Raw genomic sequence first — 12729 nt, 5'->3', positions numbered from 1 at the left:
GGAGACACCAAGAGACACCAGGAAACATCAGGAGACATCATGAGACACCAGGAAACATCAGGAGACACCAGGAAAGATCATGAGACATCAGGAGACATCATGAGACACCAGGAGACACCAGGAGACATGGAGGAGTCTGCTGGAGCAGCATCTCTGCAGCAGGCAGGAGGAGAGGAAGGCCAGCTCCATCCTGGGACGCCCTCTTGACCCGGTGCAGGTGGGAGAGAGCAGGATGATGGACAAGCTGTCATCGCTGCTGGTGAAGGAGTCCAAGTGTGAAGGAGAGGTACCACAGGTCCAAGTGTGGAGGAGAGGTACCACAGGTCCAAGTGTGAAGGAGAGGTACCACAGGTCCAAGTGTGTGAAGGAGAGGTACCACAGGTCCAAGTGTGAAGGAGAGGTACCACAGGTCCAAGTGTGGAGGAGAGGTACCACAGGTCCAAGTGTGAAGGAGAGGTACCACAGGTCCAAGTGTGTGAAGGAGAGGTACCACAGGTCCAAGTGTGTGAAGGAGAGGTACCACAGGTCCAAGTGTGGAGGAGAGGTACCACAGGTCCAAGTGTGGAGGAGAGGTACCGCAGGTCCAAGTGTGTGAAGGAGAGGTACCGCAGGTCCAAGTGTGTGAAGGAGAGGTACCACAGGTCCAAGTGTGGAGGAGAGGTACCACAGGTCCAAGTGTGGAGGAGAGGTACCACAGGTCCAAGTGTGGAGGAGAGGTACCACAGGTCCAAGTGTGGAGGAGAGGTACCACAGGTCCAAGTGTGTGAAGGAGAGGTACCACAGGTCCAAGTGTGGAGGAGAGGTACCGCAGGTCCAAGTGTGTGAAGGAGAGGTACCGCAGGTCCAAGTGTGTGAAGGAGAGGTACCACAGGTCCAAGTGTGGAGGAGAGGTACCACAGGTCCAAGTGTGGAGGAGAGGTACCGCAGGTCCAAGTGTGTGAAGGAGAGGTACCGCAGGTCCAAGTGTGTGAAGGAGAGGTACCACAGGTCCAAGTGTGAAGGAGAGGTACCACAGGTCCAAGTGTGTGAAGGAGAGGTACCACAGGTCCAAGTGTGGAGGAGAGGTACCACAGGTCCAAGTGTGGAGGAGAGGTACCACAGGTCCAAGTGTGTGAAGGAGAGGTACCGCAGGTCCAAGTGTGTGAAGGAGAGGTACCACAGGTCCAAGTGTGAAGGAGAGGTACCACAGGTCCAAGTGTGGAGGAGAGGTACCACAGGTCCAAGTGTGGAGGAGAGGTACCGCAGGTCCAAGTGTGGAGGAGAGGTACCGCAGGTCCAAGTGTGGAGGAGAGGTACCGCAGGTCCAAGTGTGAAGGAGAGGTACCACAGGTCCAAGTGTGAAGGAGAGGTACCGCAGGTCCAAGTGTGTGAAGGAGAGGTACCACAGGTCCACTTTACAGTCAGCACTGCTCCCAGTAGACCTCACTCTGCACTCTGCACCGTCAGTTTTCTTAATACCCATATTTATTATTTATTCATTATTTATATTGTAAATAAAAATTCACTGCTGTTAATTTTGTACACGATCATGTTTATATGTTTATCTTTTCTATTTCTTACCGTTTTAATATATATTGTTCATTTTTGGCTTTTGTTATTGTTTTTTGTAATAGTCTGTCCTTTGGCTGCTGAAGCAAACACTGATTCTGATTCTGATTCTGAGCCTTTGTGTAACCTTACATCAACCTTCAGAGCCGCTGCGTCCTGGCACCGGGCTGTTCGATGGCTGCTCTCAGGTACTCACCGGACCAGAACCACATGAACTTCTGTTGAACGTTATTTCACACAGATACTTTATTCTCCAGAGGATGAAAACAGCCAAACATAACTAAGATAGCTGAGTTTGAGTCTGCAGTCTGTAGAGCAGCAGCTGCCGGGGGCTCCTCCTGATGTTCAGGACGTCGCAGCCATCTGAAGGCAGCAGAGGGACCCGGTCAGACGGATCCTGCAGCAGCAGTTCACAGACGTCTCCGGTGCTGAAGCCTCCACACAAAACCGGACGGTGAAAACTAAAAACATCGTCAGTCGTCGCTCTGCAGCTTCATCCATAAACTGTATATGTGATCATACGTGTTTGTCCTGTTTCTGTTTCCTTGTGCAGCTGAACCAGAAACAGCAGCGACATCTGAAACAGGAAATTAACGATTATAACTAAATGAAAACAATGAGTCACGTTCTGTTCATATAAAACTGAAACAGTCGCCGATGTCTGATTCATTTTAAGAAACTGAAGACGGAGTTTCTTCCTCGTGACTTTTTATCGTTTTATCTAAATTCTTCATTCATTAAACTACATTAAATATAAAAAACTGAAATTCAACTGAAGTCAGTTATGATGAAGTGAAATCAGACTGTGACGTCATTACTGTTATAATTGTCTTCTGAAGCTGTTTAATGATCTTTATGACGTCATGTCTCAGTTACTGTTTTACAGTACATTTACATTTTGTAGAAAAAAGAAAAAGAAATTAAAAAACTTTCTTCTTCCGGTCTGAGTGAGCTCACGCGGTGATCACGTGACTCTTCACTACAAACACCGCTTACGTGGCTCGGACGAAGCCCCGCCTCTCGACGCAGGACGCGCCTCCTAATTGGTCCAAACTGGGATCCATTGGTTTACCCGCCTCATCTCAGCTCCTCCCCTGTGCCCTGCGTAAAGACGTCATGACGTGGGACACGGAAGTGGTGGCGGAGCAGAGAGGCAGACGGTGAAGAGACGGACGACTTTCTTCTTCGTCTTCTTTCTTTTCTTCGTCTCTTTTGTTTTCTCGCGACTTTGTGAGTTTCGTGTTTCGGAGCCAAACGGAGGAGAAGAAGTCGAAGAAGACTTCCAGGTGAGCTTCCGGTCTGTTTGTGTGTGTGAAACTGTGCCAGTGACCTCTGCTGCTACACACTAGCACACTATCTGCTATCGTACGAAACTCCTTAGGAAAATGCTACAGTTTAAGGTATTCTTCCACATAGCAGAGACCATACAGGTGCGAGGTTCGAACCTCTGACAGTTTCTGAACCGGACGGGGCTTGTTGTAAATTCGGCACGTACTTTGTTCACCTGCAGAGTCCTCGTTCCCAGAAACCCTCACCTCATATGACCTGCTTTCTTTAATCTCCGCCGTCGCGTCAGTCTGTTGTACGGAGCAATGTGAGAAGATTTCAGAGGGGACCTGGTTAGAAAGGACTTTTACAAACTGATTGGTGGATGCCACGCGCGCTGATTGACAGGATAGGCGGAAGACTTTACCTGGGCACCTGCCCTGACAGCGCAGGTGCCCAGGTAATGTCTTCCGCGTGCACGAGCAAGGCAGCCTTACTTGGCACCTTTGATGATGGAGCCTGGCCAGCTCACGTGCGCTGCGTGGCGAGACTGAGCTTCGCGTGAACGTGCGGTTTTGTCACGCAGAGATGAAAAGTAAGACAAATGACGTCAGCGTAAGGTCAAACCAGTGACAGCAGGAGCTGACTGAAGACAAACTGAATGACAACGTGTCACATGAGACAACAAGAGCAGAGACACTGTGACGTCATAACAGTGATGTCACACACGGTTCCTCTAGCAGCTGTTCTGGACCTGTTCTGGTCTTCCTCAGCAGATCCAGTCGGGCTGTCAAAAGATCTGCAGCTAACAGTTGTCGTCAGTATTGATTAAACTGCTGAAGAAGTTAAAAATGTCCAAAGTGACGGGACATAAAACAGAAAACATTCGGTACTGACCCGGCGCTCTGTTGTTTGCTTTAAAAATGACTTTGATTCATTTCCTGCTCATCAACTAATTGATTAATCGACACATTTTGTTTTTACACTCCAGTTGAGTTGACCCACAGCAGCGATACAATAATGGGGACACTTTGTTCGGACCAGCCTGTAGAAACCAGTGATCGGACCCAGTGAATGTGTGGACACACAGCAGGACTGTTGGAGCAGGTCTGTTCTGGTCTGGATCAGCTGGACCTGGTCTGTCCTGGTCTGGATCAGTTTGTGTTGGATATGTAAAGAGTCTGAAGAGTCGTTCTCACAAAGCGTTTTTTGTGTGATTTTTGCCACTGGCGGTGGTGATCGATGACGTCGCCTGAGACTTACCTGTAAACAATCAGCTTCAACTGAAGTTGACACGCTTCACTTCTCTCTGTAGACAGCAGCAGGTATCACTGGAGAGGTGTGCTGATCCTTGGAGAGGTGTACTGATCCTTGGACAGGTGTGCTGATCCTTGGAGAGGTGCTGATCCTTGGACATGTGTACTGATCCTTGGAGAGGTGTGCTGATCCTTTGAGAGGTGTGCTGATCCTTGGACAGGTGTGCTGATCCTTTGAGAGGTGTGCTGATCCTTGGAGAGGTGTGCTGATCCTTGGAGAGGTGCTGATCCTTGGACAGGTGTACTGATCCTTGGACAGGTGTGCTGATCCTTGGACAGGTGTGCTGATCCTTGGACAGGTGTACTGAACAGTACCAGAACAGTAAAGAAGTTCAGTGAATCAGTAACGGAGATAAGGAACTGAAGACGTGACTGGCTGAGGTCAAAGGTCACAGTCAGGGTCAGTCCTGATGCTCCTCTCTGATTGGTTGATGAGACATTCACAGCTGCAGGTGTCAAACACCTGATCAGGTGAAAGTCTTTAAATCAATCAATAAATCTGATCTGAGATCAGTTTACTGTGTTCACAGATGAGATGAAGAGTAATCTGATTGCTGTTGAATTGTATTTTATAACTGTTGGACTGGAGGTCAAAGGTCAACACGTACAGGAAGTGAATCATTTACACAAACATCATCCGTCACATGACGTTCAGCTCATTAATAATCATCCTGTGATCATCAGACTTGTTCAGACTGATTGACTGACTGCTGATCGATCACAGATTATTGATCTGCTGCGTCTCTTCCTCTCAGACCTTTTTAAATATCCAGTGATGAGAATCTGCTAAACGACACTTGACTCGTCACTTCACTGTCCATCCACAGCTCCTCATTGGCTGTCAGAAAGCTTCCTCACCGCTGATTGGCTGAGGGTGGACACAGTGTTTGAGCTGACTGGCTGTCTGAGAATCATGCCAGTGTGTGATTGGCTGAAGTTCATCCTGTTATCAGTTTTTATTGGCTGTTAATCTCTGTCTCTGTCTCTCTCTCTCTCAGTCTCTTCAGTGCTCGATCACCCCTCGCTCGCTCCTCTCCAGGTAAGAGATTCTACTTCCTGTCTCTGATTTAACTTTTTTAAATGAGCCAATCAGGCTGCAGGAAGCACAGAAGATGAAGGCACGTTGGAGCTCTGAGTTGTCAATAAAGTTTTCAAATCAGTTGTAAGAGTGACGACAGGAAGTACCGATCCAGTCCAACACTTGATCGGTGAACGTCTCGTCTCTGTTTGAAAAATGAACCAGCACCAGAACATGTGATGCTAAAACTAACTGCTAACTGCTAACATCAACATGCTAGCACGCTGATGTCGAGCAGGTATAATGTTCACCATGTGCACCGTCACAGTTTAGCATGCTAACTGTAGCTAACCATCAGTAAACGGGGTGAATGTCATCAGTTCTGCAGGTCAACAAACAAAGTTACTTATCAAAGTCCATGAATTTACAAGAAGGAACAAATAATGAAGAATCAAGTGTCTCCGACTCAACGACTCACTGAACGGAGACTTTTGTTTACTGTTTACTGTTTACTGTTTACTGTGTTTGTACAATGTGACATCACAACAAACGGTCTGAGAGTGAAATCTTGAGAAACGTGCAGTTTGTTGGGAGGAAAGGTCACCCTGTATCAGGTGTATCAGGTGTATCAGGTGTGTCAGGTGTGTCAGGGTTTATCACAGTGTTTCCCAACATGAGGCTCGGGGCCTCCCAGAGGTCACGAGATAAAAACCTTCTGTTACAAAATAAAATGTTCTCTTGAAGAAAGAAAACCTGCAGCAATGCATCATGGTCTATGAAGCTGCACATACAAGGTTGTAACTAGTTACTAGTAACTAAAGCTGTCAGAATAATGTAATGGAGTAAAAAGTAGAACGTGTCCTCTGAGATGAAGGGTTGCAGTAGGAGGAGGTACAAGTACCTAGAATGTGTACTTGACGACAGTACTGGAGTAAATGTACTTAGTTACTTTGAAGCCCTAAGTTTAATCACATTTACGTGTGAGACTCAGTGATGCTGACTCGTCCGAACACTAAACAGGAAGTGTTGCCAGCGGCGACGACTGACCTTCCTGTTAATGTTAATGTTGCTCTGATCTAATTGGCTGATGGCAGACAGCATCTCAGAACGCTCTGATTGGCTCGTTCTGCCTTCTGTAGCCTCGGGGCCTGAGAGCCAATCAGATTACAGCAGAGCGTCTGCTTGGTTACGTCCGGCTGTAACCATGGTTACGGCACCAGTACGAACTAAGCGGACGCTGTGATGTCATCAGCGTTCAGTCTGAGTCTCTCTCCGGTCGAGTCAGCATCACTCTGACTGAAGAGGTGTGTAAGGTAAGTGTGTGTGTGTCTGTGTGTCTGTGTGTAAGGTCTGTGTGTGTGTGTGTAAGGTAAGTGTGTGTGTGTGTGTGTGTGTGTGTGTCTGTGTGTAAGGTCTGTGTGTGTGTAAGGTAAGTGTGTGTCTGTGTGTGTGTAAGGTAAGTGTGTGTGTGTGTCTGTGTCTGTGTGTAAGGTCTGTGTGTGTGTGTGTAAGGTAAGTGTGTGTGTGTGTGTGTGTGTGTGTGTGTGTAAGGTCTGTGTGTGTGTGAGTGTGTGTGTGTGTAAGGTCTGTGTGTGTGTTTATTGAATAAAGTTTGTAATTATTATTACTATAAATGTTAATAAATAGAGGCTTGAAAACAGGAAGTCATGCGTGCCCCAAAGCATGATGGGAAGTGTAGTTTTGAGTGACGCTGTGTGGTTCCCTTGCAGCCACGGACCACATGAACCACAGCGCCATGGACCACACCCACCACCACCATCACACCATGGCCCCGCCCACCACCAGTGGACACGACCACGGAGGGGGAGGAGCCGGAGGAGGACACGAGGGACACGGAGGGATGGTGAGGGGCGGGGCTAGTGAGCTCCTATGTGATGCAATAAAGACTACATGTGATGTTAGCGTGCTAATATAACATAGCTACATACAGTGACGAGCTAACATGCTAATGTTGTGGTTGTCTAGGTGATGACCTTCTACTTTGGCTACAACAACGTGGAGCTGCTGTTCACAGGCCTGCTCATCAACACCCCCGGAGGTCCGTTTGTCTCGGACTCGTCTGAACACAGAACCGCTCGGCTCCTCTCTGCAGTTCTTACTCGAGTCTAACTGACGTTTCTATAGTTTGTGTTTCTGTGTCCATTCATTGGTTCCCTCTCAACATTAACCCCGCCCCTCTCCTCCTCGTCCAATCAGAGATGGTCGGGGCGTGTATCGGTGTCTTCCTATTGGCCGTCCTGTACGAGGGGTTGAAGATGGGTCGTGAGTCGCTGCTGCGTCGCAGTCAGGTCAACGTCCGCTACAACTCCATGCCGCTCCCCGGGGCTGATGGGACCGTGTTGATGGAGACGCACAAGACTGTCGGGTAGGTGGCTAACGCTAATGCTAACAACAGGAAGTATTAATAATGATTGACAGCCAATAGGATAAATTCTGCTGCAGAAAAACATTTACTACCAAAAAACTGATACTTTATATTCTCTGATGTCATCTTTATATTTTATTATTATATATTATTTATATTTAGTATTTTAACAAATCAAAAACATGACACACATGTTCAGTCTCTGTTTATTATTCATGTGATGTTTCTGAAACACGTTCAGATGTTTTCAAACAGGAGACAGAAATATATCAAACGCAGAAACTAAAACATTCAGACGAATCAAAGATGGCGTCTGCTTTAAGCTACAAAAACAAAACAACAGGAAGTGTGATGATTGACAGCTTAGAGAGTCTGTAAGTGACTGTGACCTCACAGCTGACACCAAACGATCATGTGACCGTCAGTCATGTGACCATCAGTCATGTTATCGTCAGTCATGTGATGTAAATGTCATGTGTTCACTGTCAGCTCAGTGATTGACAGTCAGTGTTCGGAGAGGGCGGAGCTTCCTGTTCGATTAAAGTCCCGCCACTCAGGATTCTCTGTCAGGTAACTGTACAGTTCTATCTCTGGTTCTGGTCTTGGTCCTGGATCTGGTCCTGGCTCTGGTTGGGGACCTGGTCTTGGTCCTGAACCTGGTCCTGGTTCTTTCCCAGCCTTGGTTGAGATGCTCTGATCAGACCATTCTGGACCAAAACAGATGACTGATTAAAGTTGATGGTGAATAATTAATGAGTATCAGCAGATTCTGATTGGATCGTCTCAACACTCGCCCACAGGAAGTCTTTACGAGTCCGTCTTCTTCTGTAACATGAATAATTATCATCATAACTTCAGTGGTAAATCTCAGTGTACTGACTGTATGTGGAGGCCTGGTGAACTAATCATGCTAACACTGAAGCTAATGCTAACATTAACTAAAACAGATGTGATTAAAAACAAATATGAGCTGTGTTTGGCCGGCTAACTAACTACCTAGTGTGTTTAATTGTCTTGAATTTAAACTTTCTGCATTAGCTCTGATGCTAACGGCAACACTACTAATGTGAAAAATAAAATGCTAACATGGTGTAGAGCTTCATGTTTTCAATGGCGTAAAGGTTTATTATTAACATGCTAACAGCTCGTATGTGGAAACATGCTGCAATGCTAACACTAACAAAAAAGAACCCTACTGCTAACAGTGCTACTAATGCTATATTAACTCAGCCAAAAAATGCTATCTGAATGTTTTTCTGTTGATAGCAATAATGCTAATGTTGATGAAGGTTCTCAGTCATCCAGGTCCTGATACCTCTAGGTTCTGTATCGTAGGCAACTGGACTCGTTTCAGTTTGTTGAAGACGTTTCAACTCTCAGCCAAGAAGCTTCTTCACTTCTAACTAACTTGAGGAGCTGCAGGCTTTAAACTATGTGTGGGAGTGTCCTTACATAGTGCGGGAATGTCCTTACATAGTGTGGGAGTGTCCTTACAGAGTGCGAGAGTGTCCTTACAGAGTGCGAGAGTGTCCTTACAGAGTGCGGGAGTGTCCTTACATAGTGCGGGAGTGTCCTTACCGAATGTAGGAGTGTCCTTACAGTGTGTGGGAGTGTCCTTACAGTGTTTGGGAGTGCCCTTACAGTGTATGGGAGTGTCCTTATAATGTGTAGGTGTTCTTACTGAGTGTGGGAGTGTCCTTACATAGTGCGGGAATGTCCTTACATAGTGTGGGAGTGTCCTTACAGAGTGCGGGAGTGTCCTTACAGAGTGCGGGAGTGTCCTTACATAGTGCGGGAGTGTCCTTACCGAATGTAGGAGTGTCCTTACCGTGTGTGGGAGTGTCCTTACAGTGTTTGGGAGTGTCCTTACAGTGTGTGGGAGTGTCCTTATAATGTGTAGGTGTTCTTACTGAGTGTGGGGGTGTCCTTATAGAGTGTGGGAGTTTCCTTACAGAGTGTAGGGGTGTCCTTATTGTGTGTGGGAGTGCCCTTACAGTGTGTGGGAGTGACCTTACAGAGTCATAAAGGACACGTGTTGGTCGTTGACTCAGCAGGCCTTAGCACTTAGCACTTAGATTTATAATGCTAATGTTAAAATGTACAGCAGGGCATCATGCTAATGCTAACAGTAACCACAGTTAAAAAGCAACATTATTGAGACTGCTAATGCTATCAGTGTTATACATCTACTTACAATTCTTTATGATGAATAAATGTGCTAAAAGTAATGCTAACACAAACATCATGTAAAAAGCAACATTATATAAAAAGCTAACAGTATTTCTAAACCCCTCCTCTTGTCCTTTCAGGCAGCGGATGCTTAGCCCCGCCCACTTCCTGCAGACGGTGTTGCACATCGTTCAGGTGGTCGTCAGCTACTTCCTGATGCTCGTCTTCATGACCTACAATGCTTACCTCTGCATCGCCGTGGCGGCCGGTGCTGGCATGGGCTACTTCCTGTTCAGTTGGCGAAAGGCGGTGGTCGTTGACATCACAGAGCACTGCCATTAACTAGCGTGCGAATTAGCATCGCAGGGGGGATTTTGCTGATCACAATCAATAAAATGCTAACAAACACTTTCACTTTATGTTAGCACGCTAGCTAATCTGGAACTACCAACTGGCAGAATGTTAGCGTGAGGTTAGCACATATAATGAGACACTAAATCACAAATGTTACTCAGTAACCGTGGTAACCAACACCTTGTTATAGGTTAACATTCACACTAACAACTGTAGTTAGCGATTAATAAATCTTTGTTTTGCAAGTTAAGTTTTTTCTTTGAACTCCTGCTGGAGGGCGAGTCGGCCAATCACAGCTCGCATCTCCTCAGAAGTTCCTGATTGGCCAAATCATGTGATACTATCTCTTATTTCCTTTTTAGTGCCATGACAACTGGAAGGTTAGCGCTAGCTGCTACTAGCCAAAATGTTAGCATTAGTAGCTCACGTTTACTCTTATTTCTTTAAGTTAGCATCGTTAGAAGAGCCACCAATCATAAACCATATTTAAACATTTATTTAGAATATAATATATTAGAGAGTAGATGTTTAACAAAACTTTTCATTTAGATTTGTTTTAATTTAAATGAAATGATTAAAAATATTATTTTTTTTATTGTTCTTGTCTACAAACAGAAACTGTTTCTATGTTTTTCTTTTTAAATTAGTCGTTGACGTGAATCCAGCCGATGAGCCACTTCTTGAGTTATCGGACAAATTATTATAATATTTTTTTAAATTGCTGACATTCTCCTCGAGAGGTTTTTGGTCTAAAGCATCAACTTTAACGTGTCACAAAACTTTTCAGTGAAATCTTTTGACCTTTTTAAAATAAAACTCCTGTCCAGTGAACATCGAGCCGCCTGTTGAATCGCTCCTGAATTAAAGTTTCAAGAAGTCAAATCTGAAACGATTTTCTGAAATTTCTAAATAATTTCTTCCATTTTTCCTTTCCTCCTGAAAACATCATGAGATCAATTTCATGAATGAAATTTAAAAAGAGGACTTTCTTTGAACCCCGGCGTCTCCGTGTCTCGTGTTCGTCTCGGCCTTAACCCTGTTGCCTTAACGAGGCTGAGCAGCTGCCAGTGTCGGACTTCAAGGTGCTGCTCGTCACCGTGTCTGTTAGCGTGGAGGCTCTGCTGGTTTCACTTGAGTTCAACTGGAAAACTGTCGTCTCTTGACTTATTTCAGTGTGAGAAGAAATGTGTCGTTAACCTGGAGAAACTGTGGTTCGGTAGGAAAGACCAAAAATAAAGATAACAAACTGCTGATGGAGTCAAACTGTCGATGACTAAGACGATCAGAGGATTTCCACAGATGTCGTTGTGATTTATTGTGATTGTTTTTTAATCTCTCGCTGAGACGTGGCCAGAGTTTACTTATGGCACCAGTCGGGTCGCAGGTCGGACCAGTTACTGGATCTTATTCTGCAGACCTGACCCACGTCAGAGCTCTGAGCCCGGCAGTCGTCTCAGTGCCGTCTGTGTTGATGTTGTTGAAGTGAAGTTGAGGTTAACGTGTTGAACTGTCTGTGAAGGAAACATTAAAGTGTCTGAAATGTTTGAATTGTCACGAATGCTGGAATCATTAAAGAACAATGAAGTTTATGAAGAAAGTCGTTGTCTCGTCTGTTTGAAGGTTAAACATGATGATGATGATGAACACGATCAGTGAGCGGAACCAGTCCCTTCTGGGTCAACTGGGTTCACATCGACGAACATCAACCTGTCAGCAGAGAAGCTGAAGACCGGCTGCACCTCTCCTGCTGACCTGTGGCGGCGCTAATGGGCTGTGACACCAGTCTGTCGGAAACGAGCACAACTTCCGGGTTGCAGGTGACAGGTAGATGTTTCGCAGCGGGTCAAATCAACCAGGACAAACATTCCTCCTTTAAATCAGCGCTGCCGTCATTTTGTCGGGACGTGAACGTGTTCTGTTCGATGACCTGTGGCTTCCGTTAGCCGGGTCTCAGTCACGGTCCTCCCGCAGTTCGTCCAGGCACCGACCCTCTCATGGCCTCCAGGCGGCCGGACAGCTTCGACGGGCTCGGCTACCGCGGCCGCGATGACCCGCTGTACGGAGCGAGCTACCCGGTCAGGAGCGCCGGAGGTCCCGCGGAGCTGCAGCACCACCACTGGGTCACCACGCCGCCGGACATTCCCGGGAGCCGAAACCTGCACCACGGAGACCGAACTCCCCAGTACGACGAGGCGCTGGGAGAGCCCGGAGGTCCCGGAGCCGCAGCGGGCTGGGATGCTCCGCAGCCAGGCGTACCGCCAGCTGGTAGGTCGGTGAGGAAGGAGCTGATGCTACACTGGGAAGTAGATGGAACCAGCTAACGGCTACATTAATTTAATGTTGGTGTTTATGTCAGGGTGACATGGTGCTTAGCTCCCAGGCTAGCGTTACAATGAGAAGTGAATGGAACAAGCTAACGGCTACATAGCTAACCGACCAGAATGTTCATACAATCTGTCAGGCGGAACATGCTAACCAGCTAGCAGGCTAATGCTAATATGTCAACAAGAAACACTGAAAGGACTTCTCGTTAGCTTGTAGGCTAATCATAGCACAGACAACAATCTTTAAAACTCCTGGTTAGCCGGCAGGCTAATGACAGAATATAGCAGGCTAATCGTTTGCTAGGAGGGCTAATTAGCACAATTTGAATGGATCATTCTAGCTAACGA

The 12729-nt window shown here is 46.4% G+C and overlaps 2 protein-coding genes across 5 annotated transcripts in view; both read left to right on the top strand.

Moving 5' to 3' along the window:
• The first annotated feature begins 2659 nt into the window (after positions 1-2659).
• On the top strand, positions 2660-11646 carry slc31a1 (solute carrier family 31 member 1). 2 transcript variants are annotated; one of them, XM_084382936.1, is made up of 7 exons: positions 2660-2834; positions 5129-5169; positions 6879-7012; positions 7135-7207; positions 7366-7534; positions 8024-8104; positions 9844-11646. In XM_084382936.1, exons 3-7 carry the CDS (start codon positions 6890-6892, stop codon positions 10043-10045), a joined length of 648 nt encoding a protein of 215 aa, XP_084239062.1. In that variant the 5' UTR covers positions 2660-2834; positions 5129-5169; positions 6879-6889; the 3' UTR covers positions 10046-11646. The 2 variants fall into 2 exon arrangements, with proteins under 2 accessions (XP_084239062.1, XP_084239061.1); XM_084382935.1 differs by lacking the exon at positions 8024-8104 and having other exon boundaries at positions 2661-2834.
• Positions 11647-11742: 96 nt separating this feature from the next.
• slc25a46 (solute carrier family 25 member 46) overlaps positions 11743-12729 on the top strand; it is a 6560-nt gene continuing 5573 nt past the window's right edge. For 2 of the 3 annotated variants that reach the window (XM_084382929.1, XM_084382928.1), the window contains exon 1: positions 11743-12322. In XM_084382929.1, coding sequence (XP_084239055.1) covers positions 12104-12322 — 219 coding nt within the window. In that variant the 5' untranslated portion in view covers positions 11743-12103. Of the gene's footprint in view, positions 12331-12729 lie in introns of all 3 variants that reach the window. The other variant, XM_084382927.1, reaches the window with a different exon arrangement.

Source organism: Pagrus pagrus (genome assembly GCF_965226575.1).
Source record: "Pagrus pagrus genome assembly, chromosome: 19".
Classification (NCBI taxonomy): domain Eukaryota; kingdom Metazoa; phylum Chordata; class Actinopteri; order Spariformes; family Sparidae; genus Pagrus; species Pagrus pagrus.
This window is presented reverse-complemented; position numbering and strand designations above follow the sequence as displayed.

Excerpts from the sequence above, each read along its gene's own strand:
- slc31a1 (XM_084382936.1), top strand. The coding sequence starts at position 6,890 with ATGAACCACAGCGCCATGGACCACACCCACCACCACCATCACACCATG. Across the intron at positions 7,013-7,134 it reads ACGAGGGACACGGAGGGATG|GTGATGACCTTCTACTTTGG; the intron begins GTGAGGGGCGGG and ends GTGGTTGTCTAG. Across the intron at positions 7,208-7,365 it reads GCTCATCAACACCCCCGGAG|AGATGGTCGGGGCGTGTATC; the intron begins GTCCGTTTGTCT and ends TCGTCCAATCAG.